At 33.7% G+C, this 22,191-nt stretch overlaps 3 protein-coding genes across 3 annotated transcripts; 1 reads left to right on the top strand and 2 right to left on the bottom strand.

Annotated features, from left to right (window-relative positions):
• Window positions 1-48: 48 nt before the first annotated feature.
• LOC123699453 (elongation of very long chain fatty acids protein AAEL008004-like) lies at window positions 49-6,095 on the bottom strand. Its single transcript, XM_045646385.1, has 6 exons — window positions 5,933-6,095; window positions 5,577-5,767; window positions 5,223-5,357; window positions 4,561-4,666; window positions 1,410-1,546; window positions 49-285 (listed from the first exon to the last, which is right to left on the bottom strand). Exons 1-6 carry the CDS (start codon window positions 5,991-5,993, stop codon window positions 109-111), a joined length of 807 nt encoding a protein of 268 aa, XP_045502341.1. The 5' UTR covers window positions 5,994-6,095; the 3' UTR covers window positions 49-108.
• Window positions 6,096-7,295: 1,200 nt separating this feature from the next.
• Window positions 7,296-17,268, bottom strand: LOC123699454 (aldo-keto reductase family 1 member A1-like). The gene is made up of 6 exons (XM_045646386.1): window positions 17,065-17,268; window positions 10,894-11,074; window positions 10,619-10,806; window positions 8,313-8,551; window positions 7,880-8,030; window positions 7,296-7,492 (listed from the first exon to the last, which is right to left on the bottom strand). The coding sequence occupies exons 1-6, from the start codon at window positions 17,134-17,136 to the stop codon at window positions 7,349-7,351; spliced, it is 975 nt and encodes a 324-aa protein (XP_045502342.1). The 5' UTR covers window positions 17,137-17,268; the 3' UTR covers window positions 7,296-7,348.
• Window positions 17,269-19,085: 1,817 nt separating this feature from the next.
• On the top strand, window positions 19,086-20,796 carry LOC123699907 (homeobox protein CDX-1-like). Its single transcript, XM_045646955.1, has 3 exons — window positions 19,086-19,233; window positions 19,793-19,956; window positions 20,313-20,796. Exons 1-3 carry the CDS (start codon window positions 19,086-19,088, stop codon window positions 20,619-20,621), a joined length of 621 nt encoding a protein of 206 aa, XP_045502911.1. The 3' UTR covers window positions 20,622-20,796.
• The last annotated feature ends 1,395 nt before the right edge of the window (window positions 20,797-22,191 follow it).

A 22,191-nucleotide genomic window follows, 5' to 3' on the forward strand; every position in this document is an offset into this window, starting at 1 on the left:
TGGGTACAGGCTTGGGTACAGGGCTAGGATATTGAATAAGAATCTTCGTTTAAAAATAGTATTTAATATAATTTATTAACTTATAAGACGTTATACTTTATAAGACGTTCAGTTTTCTTTTTTCACTTTATTAGGTTTTATATAAGTGCGGTAGTAGAAATCGCTAAAGAGTATAACCATAAAGAGGTTTTGAGGAATGAGGATATAGGCGGGCGGTCGTGGGAACGGACAATCCGGTGCCACTGCGAGGACGATAAAGTGGATCAGTAATATTGTGAACTGCACCTGAAAATAAAAGAAATCGAACATTAGACTAAAAAAATAGTTATACCATATACTAAAAGCTATATCATCATTAATACATATAAATAAAATCGATGTTGTTGTGGAAATTTCCAATTCATTAATTTTGTCGTGAATTTTTTAGTATTTCGTAAGTGTTTATAGTGGTTCTATAATAATGAATTCTGATTTTAATTGTTACGTATTTTTATCCGTAAAAATACGTAACAAGTTAAAACACCTCGCGTTCTTGACCCGTGTCATGCCCGTGTCGTATCTAGTTTTTTTTGGGAGAAAAGGTGTGAATATATTATAGTATATATTATGTTGATTTATGCGACTATGTAATAACTCTCACTGTTTTGAGGATTTTGAATTCAAGGAGTGATAGACAGATATTTATGCAAACATAATATATTTATTAGATACCAATAATTAATGAGTTAGGTACAGAATTAATAAGGAATTACAGTGGCTTGTTTACATCGCACCGCATGCAAATGCCAAGACGTATTTTTGAAAGTGTTGCCCAATATTGGTTATTTAATTATTTAACAACACAATTTAGCAAGTGTTAATATAAAAAAAAGACGTGTGGCACCGCGGTAAAGCTATTGCATGCTATGTCAGATGTCTTCAAGCCACACCTCCGCCCGTCGGAGTGGGGAGGCGTGAGGTTTTTTCGTTACGGAATTTCTTGATTCGGTCTCCGCGCTCAAGGCCCGCGATAGAAGCTATGCAATAGCTTAAAAGCTATGCAATAGCTTAATATTGGTTTTAGGCATATCTATTGTGATTCGTGTGCGTAATCGCTCACATTTTTGTACCTACTTGTTACATATTAATGTTATTCTAGCAGTTTGAATCTGTAAATGGCTTATTGTGTTTATATTATCTGACTATTTTAAGAATACAGCTGTAGATTCTCCTTAAATGTAAATTGTCTTCTATACGCCGAACGTTTGCAAACATGAATTGAACTTTTTTAAACATATTTCCTTGTATTCCATACGACTAATATAGTTACAGTTAAGAAATTCTATGAGTATAAAATATAAATAATTTTAACTCAATATCTCTCTTAATTCATAAGTAACATATAATTTAATTAAACGGTAGGTACTCACTATTTGTAGTTGTGTGACGTGTTTCTTCCACCAAACAGATTTCTTGTACGATTCATTACATGTCGTCAGCAAATAGTACAAGTACATAACGATATGGACGAACGAGTTGATAGGAACCAACATTGTCATATGACCACCTGTTGCATACAAAATTATTCATTGCATAAAATTATCTTAAAATTTAAAGATAATTAGCGAATTTGACTCCATAGTCTCGATTGTTACTTAAACTTGTATTAGTTTCGATATCTTTACATTCCTATTGAACAATTTTTACGATATTAAGTCACTCGAGGTAAGCTTGAGGTATACAAAAGTTCAAAATATCTATAGAGCCCCTGGTGTCCTAGAGGCTACAAGGGACTACTAAAGGACATTTACTATTTAACCTATATATGTATTTAATAGTAATGTTTCAAGCTAAGAAACGTAGGTAGGTACCTCAATAAATTCAATGACAAGACAATGATATTCTGTTAGGGGAGAGTTGGATAATACCGAGCCCCTAAGGACTTGGGCCTATAGTTAGGAAACTGATTGTTGTTAAAAAAAATAAAATTGCGTAATTAGTAGGACATTTATTCAGGTACGCATACCATATAACACAAACTTACAAAATTTAAACAAAAAGTAATTATTGCCATTTACCAAAAAAATATAAAGTCGCGATATTGTCAAACTGGTCTGATAATATCGTGCCCTGGGTTGACAAAATCGTGCCCACTTTAATCCCACACAAATAGGTGAGTAATAGAAGTAAAAAAGTCCAAAAAACCCAAATCTTTTTCTAGAAATTAAATTAACAAAAACTTAAATTCTTTGTGACAACTTAAACGTAAATATTTTTTTATAACAAGAAGTTTTTGTAAATCTTTAAATTATATATGGACTAGTCAGTCTCAAAAATACCTAATGTCAATTAAATATCAGATATCAAGTTATATTAATCACAGCAAAAATCACACAAAAAATTATCAGCAGAATCTTTTCCGCTACATTCCTTGTGTATCCAATTCGAGCATCTACAGCAACGGAACCACAGCTCTCCATTACGACCAAACTCTTCACATACGGCGCAAATATCCCTATTCTCTATGTCAGTTAGGGGCACATCATCCATACTTACATACATACGTTTCTTAGACTTCCCTTTGTCTTTCTTTTTTCCTTTCCTGACCTGCTTCTTGCTTTTCATATTATTATCTTCATCCTCAGTATTTTCGCCGCTCAGTATTTAATACCGCGCCCTCGGCGCGGAATTATCAAACTTGATCATTTTATTTTTTAACCTCAAAATTATATGGAAGATATTGTAGTACGTAGAAACGTATTCTGATATGAATTCTACAGAATACAAGCATTAAAAATGTATAGTATCAAAGCATTACAATATAAATACAGTATTACTTACTTCTTTCCGAAGGTACACGAAAAATTACAAGCAGTAACGAAAAAAACAACTACGGCGCGTACTATCTCCGTCGTTGCGTGAACCGTAATGGCGGTGCGCGGGGAGGGGTGTAGGCATGTCCGGCTTCGATGTGTACCCACTGATTCGCAGATCTAGTGGATAGTTTTGGAATAGGCTATTTGACAAGGTTTTGATAACTGTCTCAAATTATTAAGATACGTTTATAGAACACACAAAACACATGTTTCTTAATTTTTTGTAGTTATTCATTGAGAAAATGGAAAATAAAAACATGATATTCAAATATGCCGCCAAAACACAATTTTGAAGAATATGGCGGCTCGCGACCATGGTGACGTCACAGCGGCGTAAACATCAACTTGCTCCTAGTACTTATTGTTCGTATTTGTTTTAATTATAGTATAATTAAGTTAATCTGTTTAAATACCAGAAAATGAGTACTTATTGGTGTGTAGTTCCTGGATGCAGAAATACAACTATTAAAACCCCTGACAAACTAGGTATTTATATGTGCTCCAAAAGATATAAAAATGCGTAGAAAGTGGTTGCAGTTAGCTCGCAGAAATCCAAGTGATATTAGATATATCAATTAAAACAGTTATATTTTTTTGTGAAGACCACTTCGATGTAAGTATGGTGTTGAATACCTAGTAGGCAGTTTATTTTATTTGCAATACATAGTATAAATCGTCTCATTACTTAGGTACCTGCTTGAGGTAAGATAATGATAATATATATTATATAAATTGATGATGACGTGTTTGTATTGATATTGAAAATAATAATAAAAAATACAAACACGTCAATCCTATAAACTGGATGGCTGAAATGAAAAACAAAGGACCCTAAAAAATGTATACTTCATAATTATTGTGCTATTGTGATTCATGTTTGTAGGTACATTTAACTAAAAAGGTAATGAATGACGATTGAAATATTAACTTACGTAGCTGTTTTCACATTTTTCAATTATTGAGGAGCGTAAAAATCTGGGTTGTTTTTAAAGAACATGCCAACCATTATAGCGTCCACTTTAGGTAGATTCGACTGCCTGCTTTTTCGAAATTAGGTTCCATGACAAACAAAATTAACACATAAAGAACAAAACTGATTACAGACACCTTGAATCACAAGAAATAAGTTATACAAGAAACAAAACCAAAAGCGAAATTCAGCAACTAGGTACGTGAATAAACATTGGGATCATTTGTTATTTACGCCGCTGTGACGTCATAGCAGATGCAGCCAATCATGGATGTTTTCGGTCACGTGGTAATTTTAAAAAATATGATGTTTTTTCTCGACGATTTATAAATAAATAAATTATTATTTATATCATTTATTAATTTAAATCGCTTCAAAAACCTTATATATATATGGATTACACAAAAAAGTAATTTATTTTTTATACTGTCAAATAGCCTATTACGCATACGCGCGGAATTATCAACCGCGCGGTATTATCCAACTCTCCCCTAATATTCAATGGAATTATAGCCGATCAAGATAGATACTATTTATATATCTTATGTTTATTCAGGTCTTATTCCTATTCAATTTAAATGAAGGAATTGTGTATTGTGTATATTGTGGGCAATATTATGTACCTAGCAGAAATTTTGAGGAGAAAGTTATTTGTTAAAGCCAGTGTTGGTCAAGAAAACATGCAAACTACCAGTAAAAGTTTTGTTTTTAATAATTTAATAAAATTTGATTTACCTGGCACCCATTTGACCATTCCCCAGGCGACGGCGACCATACCAAAGTGATGGTACACGTGGAGGAATGATACTTGATTTTGTTTCTTTCTCAATACGAAAAACACCTAGAAAGTTTATTGATTATTATTAGAACTTACACTAATTTAAAAGGTTTCTGAAATCTATTGGTTAAAGATTCAATTTTCTAAACGCTCAAAATAATAACTAGACAGGCAATTAAAATAAATTTTCCAGCAAATCAAGAAGTCTAGGTGAATGAATAAATGTTTGAGTTTGAGTTTGAAATTAATCGTTTAATCTGAAATCTAGATATCGAAGACCTTATGCATGAAAACAACATTATCAGGGATACAAAAGCGCAGCGCCTACATTGGCGAACAGGTTTTTGGTCATCTGGAAAGTATTGCTAATGATCGCGACGCGAAGGGGGTTTATATGAGTAATTCGATCTGTAAACGCCCAGATGGACCTCGCCACGGTTGGAGAGACTACACTGTCCAAAAATCTGGAAATTCGTCAAGTAGAAGAACTCGACGTCACGCATAGGCGCGAAACCTGGAAACTTTTGGTGTCAAAGGCCAAGATTCGCTTCGCCATTGAAGTAAGTAATTATTGTTCAATAATATTATAATAACATTTGGCTTAGATGTCAGATCTTACCGTATCAAGCAAATCGATAACTTTTATAATGAAATATCCGTAGCAAACTTTCCAGGCGTAGTCAATACTGTGAGGTCCGTCGTCCACTGGGTGGCAAACCAGAGAGTAATTAGTTAACCAACCAAGGCGTAGGCTCTAAAAGTGAGAAAGAAATACGAATGCATGGATTGGTATAACTATTATAATTATTTTAAAATAAATATTTCTCTAATTGAACGTACACGTTGCTAAATACAAGGAAAATCCAGTAGTTAGGTAGATTATTCGACATTTTGCAAGTTGTGAATGACTTTCTACTCTTTGATGAAGAACATGTTGATTACTATAAAAAAAGAAGTTAGTATATTTACTTACATAGTAAACCACATATGCGCAGAATGCTATCTGAAATGCGTTATATATTGCTATAACATTCCGAAGATCGTATGCTGGTCGGTCCTTCATATAGTTTGGCAACCATTTCAGTACAGTAAATAAATAGAATATTATCAATGCTAAGGCAGGCCATGGCGAACCAATTAGGAACCAGTCTCGTGTCCTTTCATCTAAAAATACGTAAATAAAAAAAAGGTAGATTTTATACGCAATTTACCTAAATGTTGATCCTATTTTATTCCGTGACAGAACCTTAATTTCTATAAAAACACTTAATTTTTCAGTTTTACATTTCTAAAATATATTATATTATTATAATAAAGTTATTTACTCACCAGCGATATCTTCATTTAAATAATGGTATAACTTAATTGATCCCTTTATAATAAGCGCCATACCTAATTAACCAAAAATATAATATGTTATCAGCCTAAAACACAGCCAAGTATCCCGCTATTCATTTCAATTCTGATCAAAGGGGACATTAGTATTCAACATTATTATTAATGTATACAGTTGATTTACCCTTCTGGACTCGGTGATACGTAAAACAATATGGTCTAAGCTTGGTCTAAGATCCGAATATAAGTCGAAATGCAACGGCGTGATTTTCCCGGTCAACACATTTTTAATACATTTTTTTATGCACTAAATTTATTATAAAACTAGCTTCCGCCCGCGACTCCGTCCGCGCGGATGTCGGTCTTCGCGTGGATGGTTTATTTCTCCATTTTGAGTACCTCTGACAATAACATCTTATAAATATCTATTGGACCCAATTCCCAAATACGGCTAGGCCTGTAATAATACGCAACGTGTGTTCGCGGTTCTACGGAACAACGTCTATGGATAAAACTGAAAAATTAAGATTATTTTTTTTCTACGTATTTTTCCAGGATAAAAAGTATCCTATTTTACGCCCAGGATAATAAGGTATAATTATACCAAGTTTCATCGAAATCGAACCGCTAGTTTTCACGTGATGCCTTCACATACAGACAGACAGACAGACAGACAGACAGACAGACAGACAGACAGACAAAAATTTTTTTAATCACATATTTGGGTTTGGTATCGATCCAGTAACACCCCCTGCTATTTATTTTTCAATATTTTCAATGTACAGAATTGACCCTACTACAGATTTATTATATGTATAGATTGGTCTCATTCTATTATCACGCAGTTGCATTTCGACTTATATTCATTTTTTTTTTTTTTTTTTTTTTTTTATATTAGAGTGGGCAAACGGGCTTGTGGAGCGCCTGATCGTAAGCGAGTCCACCGCCCATATTCATCTACAGGGGATTCTGCAGGTGCGTTGCCGACTTTTTGAGATGGAGGTACACTCTCTTCTTGAAGACACTCAAGTTGTAGACATTAGGAAATGTCGCTGCGGGGAGGCTATTCCATAATTTGGTAGTTCGTGGTAAAAAGTGACGAGAAAAACGCACTGTGCTCGTACGCCAAAGATCTAAGTGGTGAGCATGAAACTTTGCCTTGTGACGGGCAGAACGATGGTGGAAGTCTGCGGCAGGTATCAGTTCAAACAACTCGTCAGAACACTCTCCATTGTACAGACGATAGAATACGCATAAAGATGCGACGTCTCGTCGTAAAGCTAGTGAATCCAGCCGATCAGTAAGTGCCCGGTTGCCGATAATGTCATGTTAAGGTTGTGAAAAATAAACAAACACATTGTATATTTGGATGATATTTAATAGTTCATTTATATGATTACGGTTTATACACTATTTTTTAAAAGGGAATTCCGGATGTTTCTCAACACCTCGGAAGAAAGCGAAATCACAAATACGGCCATCTTCTCCCTGATCCAAGCTTCTTAGCTCATTGAACTCTGCCTCATTAAGCTCAAAGTCCCATACACTGATGTTCTAAAATAAAAATTGCAATTTTATGACTTTTTTATCACTATATTATAATATACGTACCTAGTACAGTTTTATCATATTCTACGTTAGATACTCATAGTCTACTCTGGCTTCGCCCGTGGTATATATCATGTACCTTCATATGCAACGGGTGACGGTTATAGTTTGTTTTTAAAATCGGTCCAGTAGTTTCTGATATTAGCGCGTTCTTATAAATAACAAAAGTAGGTATGTGAAAGTATTCAAACGGTCGCCTATTAATTGCCTAAATAAATATACTACACTGGTTGTGCATGTTTTCGTAACAAAAATAAATAGATAGTTATAACAGAAATAAAAAGTAAGTAAGTATTGTTTAAATTAGTAGTAAGTACCTATGCAAAATCTTACCTGTTTTATCCTTGTAGGGTCTGTGCTTTTAGGAATGGCTGCCACACCGTGCTGCAATAGGTATCTTAATAAAATCTGGGCCGGAGTGCGATTATGTTTCTTGGCTATTTCTTTCACTGCCGGCAGGTCTAGTTGACTCGGGTACTCCCGCCTTTAATGTAAATTATTATTAGAAAAGAAAGAAAGAAAGAAAGGAAAAACATTTATTTCAAGGACATAATAAAACAAAGTCTTAAAAACATGATAAACAAAACAATAAATAAGAGAAAAAATAAAAAATAAAACGAAATTTGCACGGTAGGATGTCCTCAAAAAAGGGTTATTAGTAGAACAAAAATCCTTTACATACAACAACAATTACATAATGACGAGTCCTTAGTTATTTATAGTAGTAGGTATGATATACTTTGATACGAAGTAAATTTAAACGTACCCAGTTTTGGTAGCCAGCATATCAGCAAGAGCTTTGGAGCCTAATGGCGAGTAAGCTACAATAGGTATTCCTAAACGGTTGGCTGCAGATATGAGAGGTTTTTGTTGGCATAAAATGTGCACCTCCACTTGAAGACATTCCGGTTTTGCTATTTCACACAAGCGTTTTAATTGTTCTTCATTCATATTAGACACTCCCAAATGACGGACCTTGCCGGAATCTTTTAATTTTTGCATCGCCTGCGAAGTGAAAATAAAAAATTTGTTAGGTACTTATTTTATAAGCTTGCTATTTTTTAACAATTAGTTGTCATGTAAATCTTACATAAAAGGGTTTAGATGTTTTTAAAGAAAACTTCCCCTGGTCCGCAAATTTTATTTGTCGGTCTTGTGACGCTCTTAGGTTCAACGCTTATATTAGTATCTGAAATGTCTTTAATGATAACTTGTTTTTCAGATTTTTGTGTCGTTTTGTTCACAGTTCGATTAGCGGATATTTCATGTAGAGTAGATTGTTTGATAAACTCATTTGGCATTTGTAGTACTATAACATTATTACGCTTGAATCGATTGGGATTTTTATTTTTTTTCGTTTTGAATTTATTCCGTATATTGCACATCATTATATATGCAGCACTATGTTTATTTGGTTGCTTCCCTTGTGTTTTATTTAAATTTAAACTAAGAATGCTTTGCAATGAAGAAATTTGTGACAATGATCTCGACAAGACAAGTGATATTATCTCGAGACTATGATTCGACTTTGCATTATCCTGACTGGAAAAGTTGCTAGATGTACGTGCAAATTTTACCATGTCATGTTCATTATTTCTTCTATGTGCAGCGAGCGATCTTTGATATTCCTTACATGTATAACTTTTCAAATTTCTTTTTTTGTTAAAGCACGGGAAAATATGATTAAAAATGTACTTTCCATTCCGTTTTTCACGCGAGGACATATTGGAAAATTCCGCCGCGCTGCATTGATTATTTCCTTTAAAATTTTGTTGTGGTTCTTTCAATCCATGCTTGCTTTGTTTCTCACATAAAATGAGATTATTTTTTGAAAGATTATTATTTTTGTTCTTGCGCATTTTACTTTCTAGGCTAATCTCAATTATTCGGTTACTATCGTCTATAACTTTATTAGATGCATTTAGAGGATGAAGAAAGTAGTTTAAAGTTGAGAAATAGTTTGAAAAATACATCTAACATTTTTATATGCAACACGCATCATTGTTTTGACAACTTTTGTATACAGTTTAGGCAATTTTTTATTTTTAAGACTGGCTCGAAGTCGCATTATACTTAAAAGTGATGCATCTACATGAATTGGATAATTGCTGCTATTTTTAGAATTTAAATCAATACTATCGAACGAATTAGCAGCAGGTTCGACATGAGCGCAGTACTCTGGTATTTCTCTAAATTTAGTGATATTTGGCAATTGATCTTCACCACCACCACAGCAACAAGGACACATGAATTTTGGAATTAAATTAGTCCAAACTTTGTTTTCCGTAATGTCTACTTGTATTCTCTGCATAGACGTCGATCTTGATAGTGTTGTGGTTTGTGCTGTTATAGGTACATTCTCAGTTATGTTTGTTTTATTTTCTGGTTCTATATCCTCTTTTGTTATGCTTCTTACATTAAAAATCTCGCTGCTATCGATTTTGTTTAAGTTATTTTTTGTTTTATGACGCAAAATAGGTGATTTGTATATTTTCGTCCATGAAAAATAATCTTGATTCAGATTTGGATAATCTTTGTGTTTTATATCTGTTTTAGTATTTTTCTTCTTATTAGCCATTTCTAATTGCAGGCATTTTTTTGATGAACACATTGGGTAACTGCACTCTTTGTATATTTCATCATTTCGATAACTATTTACAATATTTTTTTCTTCATATTGTAAGTCGCATTTTTCTATTTCACCACAGCGCATACAGTGAAATAAGGACACTCCCATTATATAAAGATTTATCGTTTGTCTTGCTTTAATATAGATAAGTGATAATTTAAATAGTTACACTGTAATTTAATTTTTGATGGTTATTAGCCTAAACATAAACTTTATTGAATAATATTGAAAACTAACGTTGTCACGTAGCAAAGTCAAAAATATAGACTTAAATATACATAATATAAACTTCTTGGATCTGCTAATTACTATCATACAGAGATAATTTTACGTTTGGTAGTTGTTCTCTAAAATCTTTAGTAAGTCGACGTAGGTTCTAAACAAATATTTTGCTATATAATTACCTACTATTATTTTTTGGGTATATCCTTTACTCAACTAACCTTCCAAGTACTAACGATATCTGTCGTGAGGTCAACCTTCATGCTTCCATCAGGGTTTTTAGGGTGCAGATCACCAGGCACATGTTCAAAAGAAAACGGTACATGCATAAGATACATGTCAATGTATTTTAGTCCTAAATCGTTATAAGAAGCCAGAAAGTACTCTTCAACAAGCTCCGGTCGATTTCCTGGAAAAAAAAAACAGTAGTATGAACTATGAAGTATGTGTTGCCTAATTAACCATATTGGTAATATATAATGTTTAATATGCTTACCTCCAGGGGGTAACTTGGTGACTATGAAAAGATCTTTCCTTTTGTCATCGTCATCTCCAATCCAGCGCTTTAGTGCTTTACCTATAGTCGCTTCATTTTCATAAGCTCTTGCGGTATCAATATGTTTGTAACCAGCATTCAGCGCTGCATCAACAGCTTTTTCCAACACCTCATCTGAAGTCTAGAGAATGTAATTTTTTATTTAAATGGTTTGGTTACGTTATATTATAAAATAGAAGATAGTTGTTTTTGACTCTAGATATGATAAAAATACATAGTGTCAATCAATCATTTTTTCCGTCCGTCCGTACTCCGTTCATCATTGCAATAGTTACCTAATGCATAGCAACTTTCCATTTACCTAGTTCTTCGAAAAATAGATATATCCTAACTCGTAAGTACAAAAAATATCTCTCAAGATAAGTTATATTTATTTTTTAATAATATAGAGATTAACTAGTAAGCAACTAATGTAGTTAGGTATTTTCTTTAATTTTTGTGATTTTTTTTAAATACCAACTTATAACCAAGATGGTATTTAGTAATTAGTACTGCAGTCTGCAACGTAGTATTGAGTACCTTAATTCTTATAATACCTACCTGATAATCTTAGTACCTACTACTAACTACCTACCTGATAGGTAGGTACAAAAACTTATTTATAGCAAAAACTTGTTTGTCCTATTCAACCTTCAAGCAAGCGTAATGAAGCATTTTTATTGTTTTTATAACTGTATTATTGTGTCAGATCAAAAGAAAATTACTGCAACCCAAGCTGCAACCTCATGCTAAATTACAATGAATGTATCAATTCATGGGTTTAAGGCAAAATGCAGCATTGCATGAAAATAATATGCATTCAGTTAAATTAAGTAAATTTCTGAATCAATGCTATCGGTGTCATCCTCAAATGTATGTAATGATGTAGATGTAAACGGAAAGTGGTCTCAAGATAACGAGTGTCGTGCGTCAACATCCAGAGGTACTGGCTCCAGTGGAGGAGACTGCGATGACAGCGAAACATATTCCTTCTGCAGCGGCAAATGTTCTTGTGGTGCAGACAACGCCTATGTATCGGAATGCTGCGAGAAACCAATCATAATCATCGATTCTGCTTGTAAACTACACAAAACGAAATGGGATCTATTCAAAAGTTATTTAAAACGACGAATGAAATTAAAAAGCCGTGATGCGAAAATCTCAAACTCTAAACAAGAAAAAACATTTGAAAAAATGAATAACATAAATTCCCCTAAAAATAATGAACGGGAAATTATTTCTGAACAAAAACAGGAAAATGTTTGAATATGGTGTTTAAAATAAAATTACCTAAAGACCACTTTATCTCTCACTCTATAATATTATGTAGGTACATCTATACATATAATAAAATCGTAGGAAAGTCAAAACTGTACATTGAATATTTTTTTAAAAGAATACTTGGGCCGTGATCTATAATCGATATAGAAGCCAAAAACATAGTTTTTAGAATTTTTGTCTGTTTGTCTGTTTGTCTGTTTGTCTGTTTGTCTGTATGGTTGTCTGGGCTAATCTTGAAAAGTACTACATAGATTGACTTCAAATTTTGCATGAATATTACTAACAGGTCGGGTGAGGCTATAGGCTACATATTATCAAGCTATCACCTACGGGGGAGGAGCTGTGAACCTTTATTTTTCTTACATATTCCGTGTACTACGACAGCGTACAATCTAAAGACTCATGTTTAAATGTTGTTTTTGAGTAAGCCATGCTATTATCTACCTTTACACTATAAAAACTACGTCATTTATGTAATTTTGGCAGAGAAACAGTTAAATGAATCTTAGCAGTATAAAGACAAATTTGAAACAGCGCCATCTATGAAGTGTTATAAAAATCAATTATTGAAACTATTGGAAATTAATAATTAAATGACGCATATATAAATGTTGTTTGACAATATCTAGATTGAAACTATAAAAATTATGCCATTTAAGTAACTTGGGAAGAGAAACATAGTTTAAAGAATGTAAGTTGTATAATGTTAATTTTGTAACAGCGCCATCTATGAGATTTCGTAAAAATCAAATCAATTTACATGTTAACACTACTGAATACACTGTTGAAAATTAATAATTTAAATATAATCATGTTATTTATTTAACTCTTTAACCCATATCTTCCCTTCCCTATAAGGTATATTTCGTGTAAATAATAAATATACTACATTTTTTTAAAGTGAGGGTAGATGTTTATTATTTTAAGTAAAACTAAACACCTACAGTAATTAATCTAATATTGATTGTGTTCATTAGTTACAATTTTAAAAATCTTCGTGTTTTAAATAAATTTACCGCCCGCGGCTTCGCCCGCTTTGTCTAAAACCTAATAAATTATATACTAAAACCTTGCTCTTGAATTAGTCTATCTATTTAAAAAACCGCATCAAAATCCGTTGCGTAGTTTTAAAGATTTAAGCATACAAAGGGACATAGGGACAGAGAAATCGACTTTTGACTATTGAATGCCATAAAACCAAAAATATCAAATGCAATCTTCGTGTTTTGTGAATTTTCACCATCATGCGTTCCCACTAAAGGTAAGTTGTTACATACAGGTATTTATTTTTTTATAATGATAGCAATTCATGTTTTTTGTTGGTATTATATTACAATTTTAGAATGAAATAATAAAATGATGAATTGATGAATTCTTTTATATATGACTTTTACACGATTTTGAGGTGCATTGGGCATTAAATTTGGCAATAATTGTAAAAATGAGCTTGAGCTTATACATATTTGGCAATTATTATTATGTCTCTCTCCATAATACACGGGTATCGCCGTAAGGATGATACCCGGTCCTTTGGAAGGCTTACGTGGGGACACAGGTCCAACACGCAGAGGCCCTTTAGAGAATTTAATGTGTTGTGGGACACCAGCCGCAGCCTGCCCATGGCTGCACTATAGAGATACAGCCCTGGGCAGTCCGCGGCCAATGTAGGACTATTGCAGAAAAATGGAAATGAATAAAACTGGGTTATGGAAGGGGGTGTTAGATGGACTGGTATATTGGGTCTATGGGGGCTATGGACGTCTGCCTTTTCAATATTAAAAATTGAAAATTATGGCAGACGGTGACTCGCCAGTTCGGTCGATGGGCTCCCAAAAAGGTTACCGATAATGGCAACAAGGGGGCAACATCAGCGAACGGCTAGGGGTGTAGAGAGGTGCGGCACCGGTTTCACCATCGCGAGCCCGCGGGCCCGGAGCGGGTTTCCCCGCTATTACGCCATTAGACACTTCCACCCCCGAGCATATAGCTCTAGCGTCTCCACTCTGGACGGCCAACAAAGGCAAGCCAGAGGTGGGGGATCCTGAACCTCGTCATTGTTCACTCCGAACTGCCACCGGGACAGCCCAGAGGTGAGGACAGGGACCTCCCCCGGGAGCGCTCGGTTCCCGCGGGGTCGCTACTCCCCAACACCTCGCCACAAGGTGCCCTGCGGGGTGACTGACTGCACGGTTGGGATATCTATTGTAGATATGCCAACCGGGGGCGATGGGGTCGTCACATCCCTACGCCTTTATTATTATTATTATTATGAGCCATGGCTGTCCCACTGCTGAGCAAAGGCCTCTCTTCCCTCAATCCATTTCTCCCTATTTTGAGCAATTTGTTCAAAAGTATACATAATTTTTTTATCATTTCCGCATGCAAGTTATTTCAAGTAGTATCGTAGTTTAGATATATCATAGTTTTGACACATTAAAGTTCCAACAAAACCCTCAAATGTTTGAGCAGAGTTGAGCAAGATAATTTGAAAAATGTGCCGCGTTAAGTATTATAGAAAAGGTTAGTTCGTTGGTAATTATTATTTCTTCTTCATTTACATGTTGTTAGTAAAAATAAACTTTGACTAACAGTCAAAGTATATTTTAACTAATACTACTTAATACTAACTATTATACTTATGTTCAGTATTTATCTGTATTATTATTGCTTGGTAATTAATATATTTTCATGTCGTATACCTAATTATAAACATAAGTTTGATGTGTTATTAGCTGGATTTATTGAAGTGAAAACTTCTTTAGCGGCGTTGGGTATAAAATCTAAAACTCGCGTCAGGAGTTCAGGACACGTGACCATCGAAAAAGCATAAGACCGATGTTTTTTTTAGCCCTTATATTCCATGCGTAAGACAGATACCATTCCAAAATATCAAACATGCTGAACGTTAATAATCAAGTTTTCACTTCTGCCGGCACTCCCGGAGTGCAACCCGTCTTTTTTTTACACACTCACAGACATAATATTTTATGTTAAAATCATATTAATATTTTTTCACAATTAAAAATATTTCCTTTTTTCTGATGGTGTTCGCATTGAATTAAAGGGCGCTGTCGTTCACAAAAAGTGATGTTATGAGGACCATATTCGGTCCTCATATCATCAAAAATCTGTGCGAAAACAATAAACACTTGTGAGGCCCTCACGGCAGTCACGGATGTGTGATGTACAAGGTCAAGTTTACCATTTGATAGGATCCCTTTTGCCTGAAGGCCAACCTAAGTTTGTTTAAATAGGTATATTTTGTATTCGACTACAACGAATAGTGGAATACAAGAAATCAATATTTCTCAAATTTAAAACTGAACTCATTTCAAAATTTTAGAACAGGTTAATTCGTATGTATGCAGTTATAAATCGACATTAGAAGCTTTTCCTCAAGATGGTGATATCGGCACTCAGGAACTCCCTGGACGTGTTATAACGCCCAGGCCACAGTATTACAATTTTTCCTACCGTAGAGCAACGAATGTATTTTCGCATAGCAACGGAGGGGAACTCGGACGCGGGCCACGTAGGTACCACAAACATGCTTAGTTTGTGGTACCGAGCGCGAAAGAAAGTCATCGTGTTTTTAGTAAAGTTCCTATGTATACTGACGTAATTTAATACTTAGGTACATAATATTCTATAATGGTGCGCTCAAACTGTTAATCTACATTTAATTTAGATTATTATTTGAAATACTAAGTACTGTAGAATTTAAATCACATTCATTCATGTTGTCTTTAGATTTTAAGATTTTTTTATCAGTGTTCAATTTTAATGTAGTTAAATTTTATAAGAGACAATAATTAAGAACATTCAAAAATAAAGTGTCACGTATTTTTTTTTAAACGACGAATGACGAAAAACGACGTAATCGCGGACGAAGTCGCGGGCAACAGCTAGTAATACAATAATTAGACTCCATAAACTCTATAAAAATATACATATCGTAGTAAAACTTTTGTAGTCGCTCGTCTTAAATACATACACTTTCAAAATTATCTCCTATGTAGTAAATTACCGTTAATGTCCACCATTGTTTTTATTTTCACATGGACTAGTTTACACACTGACATCTAAAGAAATAAGAAAATGTGAAAGTAAAGTTCAGTTAATTTAACTGTAGGTAGGTACAAACTATTAAAATAAAAGGCAAATGATAGAAAATAAAGGAAGGAAGGAAACTTATCCAGTACTTACTACTTACATAATATCATAACTTACTAGATTTCCGCCCGCGGCTTCGCCCACGTTTGCAAAGGAAAACCCGCATAGTTCCCGTTCCCGTGGGATTTCCGGGATAAAAACTATCCTATGTATTAATCCAAGTTACCCTCTATATGTGTGCTAAATTTCATTGTAATCGGTTCAGTAGTTTTTAAGTGAAAGAGTAACAAACATCCATACATACATACATCCATACAAACTTTCGCATTTATAATATTAGTAGGATAGGCAGTAGGGCACTAAGTTATATATTTAGTTAATTATTTTTGTTATCATCTGCTCATTTTGCAGGCCGGAGCCGACCAAGTGATAATTTACAGTCTAACTGCAATACTGTTAATATGCTATGTGTACCTATAATTTATTCCATTGCTTATTGATTAGATACTTAGTACATTCTTACTATACAATACACCGTTAGAATAATCGCTTCAATTACCTATTTATCTGACATCTTTACCTATATTTAGGTGAAATACCATCTGTTTGTGTATATAAATGAAAATAAGTAGGAAAATAAATTTATTTACTTATATTATATACAAAAAGTTTTAATTGAATACAATAAAATAGTACCTAATGAAAAATATAAACAATAATTAACTCTACATAACTTACTTGCCACGTTCCAAATCCGATTCTGGGCATGCGGTCTCCATTATCAAGTACAAAATATTCTGGTACAGACATGATTTGCTAGTAAATAACAAATAATAAACTTTGGTATATAAACAGTAACTAGAGAGACGTGTAGAGACGTTGGTCGCCCGGCGGAGTCTCTGTCGGAGGAGTGAGGAGTGAATGCAACCTCGATACAGGTTTTAAATTGTTGAAATTGAGTTGCACTCGAGGTATAAAGCCTGTAGAGATAATTGAAAATTACTATATAAAACACAATACATAAAAATAAAATCTATTCAATACCTAGGTACCTACTACCTAGTTACTTCTAACTTACCTATATGCAAAGTGAATGCGGTTAGCTGGGGACCACAGTTAAAATATAAAAAAAATAGATATTTCATTAAATAAATATATGTATATAAATAATTAATGGATTAAGTTTTATTACCTACATATTTCAATTAAATAATATGTTTTTATTGGTTTATCGATTGCATGTCGTTTTTTTTTGGCGATAAAAATCCGGAATTATATGTGTGTGTATAGTGTGTTAAATTCAATGCTAAATATAGGTAGTTAATAGGTGATTGTAGTTTTTATGGGTACCTTGATTTGTAGAAAATACCGTTTAAATTGTAACCATCTATTTAAACTCCGAAGCATAATGGCGCAGCTTTTTTTGTCCGTTTCTTTTTGAAAGAGCCACAACAATAAAATAATGTGACACTCGAAAAACGGATTTAGCGGTTGCACAATCAGTTGATGGTATCTTAATAGAGATACAATAGTAGTTGCTTGTATTATTGTTATAAATGCCTTGTTTGTTTTATCGATAAGTGACTTACTTTGGTCTAGATAGGTTTTTGTTATACAAAGTTCATATTTTACCACATAATATGTTTTTGATGATATAAAGTATCTAGGTATGCTCGCGCTTCTATAATTAAATGAAGAGAAAAAGTAATTATGTAGTTAGACATATTTCAAAATGAATATGTAATTCAAAACTAGGTCCTTTCGTGTTATCTTATATCCTGATAACATCATCTCATTTACCTACGGTAGATCAGGTGATGGGCCCACTCATAATTACTCGTGAAATATTATCGAACTTTTTGTAAAGAATGGAAGAAATTAAGTTCCTTCGAAAATTGTCACCTACTCGGACATTTTTCACTACCTACCATGTCCACAATTTTATTAATTCTTCCCATTTTTATTTTGTATGGGAAACTTAAGTACCTAGTTCTGCTCACCTTTACAAATTTTAAAAATACTAGAATAATATTTTTTAACACAAAAAAGTATTAAAAATTATAATTTTTCCCTTAGATTTTCCCTAAGATTTTTTTTTAAGTCGACTTTCATTTATCGTGGTGTAAAAAAATGTATCGAAAGTAAATGTCACAACCACAGCAACATTTATAGAATTTTTGCGCATCTATCCACGATTGTAAAATGATACCAATTATATCTACTGATGAATTTACCGAATTTAGAAGATTTTACCCGTATTCTTCGTTTAACAAAAAGAAATGATAGCACACAACCAAATTATAGAATTAGAATATTTTACAATGTTCAGAAAATTGCATAATTTATAAAATAATTGATTATAATATATCTAATATTTCATACAATGTGGAACATAATAATTTGATCTTATAATCCCATATCATTTTACAAGTCAATTTATTCGTTCACAAAAGTAAAATAATCTAAATTACAAATTAATTTTCTCACATGCCCTTAAAGTAATAACATTCTTTTGTGTGTAAACAGTATCAATTTCCTATTGAAGCCTGCGTATGAATGAACCGACGTCACAACACTCGTGAAATCATTGGTGCGTGATACCATCGATGTAACCACTGATAAGACACAATAGATATCAAAATTAAGGGATGCGACCCTATTTAAAACATCTGTATTTGAGGCGGGTCTTTTTGGAGCCCCACCCTTTATATACATTTCGAAATGTATAAGGGATGACCAGCAATTTATCTCGTTTAGTCATGGATCTTTCATCTGCGCAGTCCAGTTCTAAGTGCAATTCTGATTTTAGTATAGAGAGGATATTGAGTGATGATTCGAGTAGTAGAGAAGTTAGCCAAGCACCCAGTTGGTTGTGCTGCACGAGGTACCAGCCGCCGCGGCTACCACGTTAGTACCTGATTACAATAAAAATATATGTGTGAAATTGTTGCTATGGAATAGAATAATTTATTATACCCCGTAATGAGAGTTAAAAGATGTATACCGATATCCGAATCGTGGTTTGAAATGTACAGATAGACAACATGTAAAATTAGAAAGATCGGACGCCTTATGTTCTCTATATTTTATAATTTAACTCAATAAAAACAATCTCGTCAGTAGGCGGATCCACATAGAGCAAGCTGCCTCACGAAGCAGCTCGGTGGTGGTCGTACGTAGTGATTTGTGGCAGTTGCAGTGGTCGAGTAAAGCGGCGGCACACGCGCTTAACTCGGAAGCCGGAAAGTGTTACAACTACAAGAGATATTGTTATGGTTTTTTTTTTAATTTACTCTCCACCTGTACGAAGACCCTTCTATCTCCCAACAAAGCTTTTCGTACGCTAGGCAGAGAACCTGCATGTTTTTCGGTGTAATTAGAATCTTTCTTCCTCGAATCTAGCGTCATTGTTCGCGGCTACATTATTATACAGAAATAGACAGTAATAATATTTTAAATTGACCAGGAACCACGACAGCGTGTCGGTCACGTCGGTCAGGTCGGCACGCGAGGGTTCCCTTCACGGCCTCGCAGGCAGCGGCGCTGGAGGCCGCGTACTCGCGCTCGCCGTACCTCGCACCGCCTGCGCTGCGAGCATTGGCTGCGGCCTTGCAGTTGAGAGATGATCGAGTGAGTACATATGACAATTACAAATAATTATGCACCTCCTTAGTTTTCTTCTTACAGAGCTCAAAGAAGTTGACTGCGATTTTTAACATTTGAGGAGCTTTATGCACCGAATATTGTGCATGCAGCGTTCTTTCGCGGTTTTGCTCGTTGTACATATATGGCCTATTTATGTTTTATATAGCAGGGATCATGCCCAAATCTAACGGTGGATCATTTTTTGAAATCAGACTCGTAGTTAATGAGATTAGCGCGTTCAATCAATCAAACAAACTCTTCAGCTATTATGAGCTATGTAATATATTATATACATGTAGGAAAACGTATTTCACTTTAAATCTCATTTATTTTGTTTTCAGATTAAAATATGGTTCCAAAATAGGAGAGCTCGCGAAAGAAGGGAAAAGAGTGGCAGTATACAACCACCACAAAGCGTAGCTTTACCATCGACTAACCAAAGACTTCCTTTGCCAAGTGGATTATGGCTTACTCCTTCTTCTGGGAAAGATCAAGACATGCTATCTACAGATGCAGGTCCTATATTTCGGCAAAATGTAGAACCACAAAGAATAGATTTTGTTAAGAACCTTTACGCTCGTGCTGACTCTGAAAGTGACTCCAATGATAGTAGTTATGAAGCAACTGTAGATGTTGAAGCTATCGACTGATAATCGTATAAGTAACGTATAAATTATATATAAGCTATAGGATATTATATAGGTATTACAGTGATAATTTATGATGTTCAAAAGACATGTTGTCGTCGAAAGTTGGAGTTGATACGAAAGTTGTCATCAGACAGTTTTCTTAATTTACCATTCCAAATTAACTTGCAGTTACTACAAATGAAGTATAAGTATAACAAGTAGAATTTATGAACTTTTAATCTGTTTATAGGATATAAAATGAGTTGATTGTATATTAGATATAGTCTGTGATAGAAAATTAAAGTGTTTTATAGTCAAATAAATATTATTTAATTCTATTTTGTTGTTTTAATATCGTTTACAACGTGGTAATTGGCTAATTAATCAGGACAGCTTGAGTAAATGATAAGACACTACTACGAGTCTACGACTTTATCAATAAACAATAAATATAATTATACAACTCTTATGTAACACGTCTTGTATACAGGAAATCAATAATTGTAAAAATTAAAGTGTAAAATGATTTCGCCTATTAGAATATTTTCACACATTCACAAATATAGCATAGCGAATTTCGAAAGGCACTATATAATTCATCTTGATGGCATCATAACAGTTAGTGTTTCCTAAGCCCTTACTTTTTTAACTCTGATAATAATAAACAGTTTTTGCGCTTTCTGATCCCAAGTTATTCAACTTTTTTTAAGTCCCTAAGTACCAGAGAACGAATACAGATGCGTTCAACGTTCAAACATTACCGAGACTTTCCGCATGGATAGTGAAAATAGTTCAAGGATTTAATTTTTTTCTTACAGGAGTGAAAGGATTCATAATTTATTAATCCATCAATATGTATTATTCGGCTACAGTCTACACTGTTGCAAGCGTGATATGGGGGCGATACACTCACTGGCTTCTAACGCATACAAAATGATGTCATGGATGTTTATTCAACCATAATTGGCGTTTATGCATAAAATAAGTAAGCAGACTCGTAATTTTTACACACATTTTTTAACAGTTATAACATATACATAACCGAAGGACAAATCCAAAAAAATATTAAAATCCTATTAGGCGTTACTTAAAGTTCTTAGGAAGTAAAAGTTAGCGAATTATTTTCCTTATTTACTCGTAGGGATTGGATATATTATATATTGTACTGAATATCAAAATAATCGTAGTTATATGTTGTATATTTTTTTTTCTAAAATTTAAATGTATGTGATATGGTGTGATTAAAATATTTGACCTTTTGTATTGCAATACCTGCATAAGGTTGCTTATGTACCTATGTAAAAATGTATTGGGATGCAATACATGATTTTAATTTGTATTCTTACTTCTTTGTGTAAGCTCCCTCTGCGTACTCCGGTGATAAAAACAATTTTATTTAGAAGAATGCGCCAAAGTTAGTCCGTAGTCGAATGTATAATTTTGACTACCAGTTTACCCTACTCAATAAAATTTTCTATCAAATATTAGAACACTTGTTCTACTAGTGTAAAATAATTATAATTATGTCTATATGTAAGATGTTATTATATTTCAAGATATTTCGCTCTTGACATTCAGTGCGGTAAAGAGG

The sequence above is a fragment of the Colias croceus genome, chromosome 18 (genome assembly GCF_905220415.1).
Source record: "Colias croceus chromosome 18, ilColCroc2.1".
Classification (NCBI taxonomy): Eukaryota; Metazoa; Arthropoda; class Insecta; order Lepidoptera; family Pieridae; genus Colias; species Colias croceus.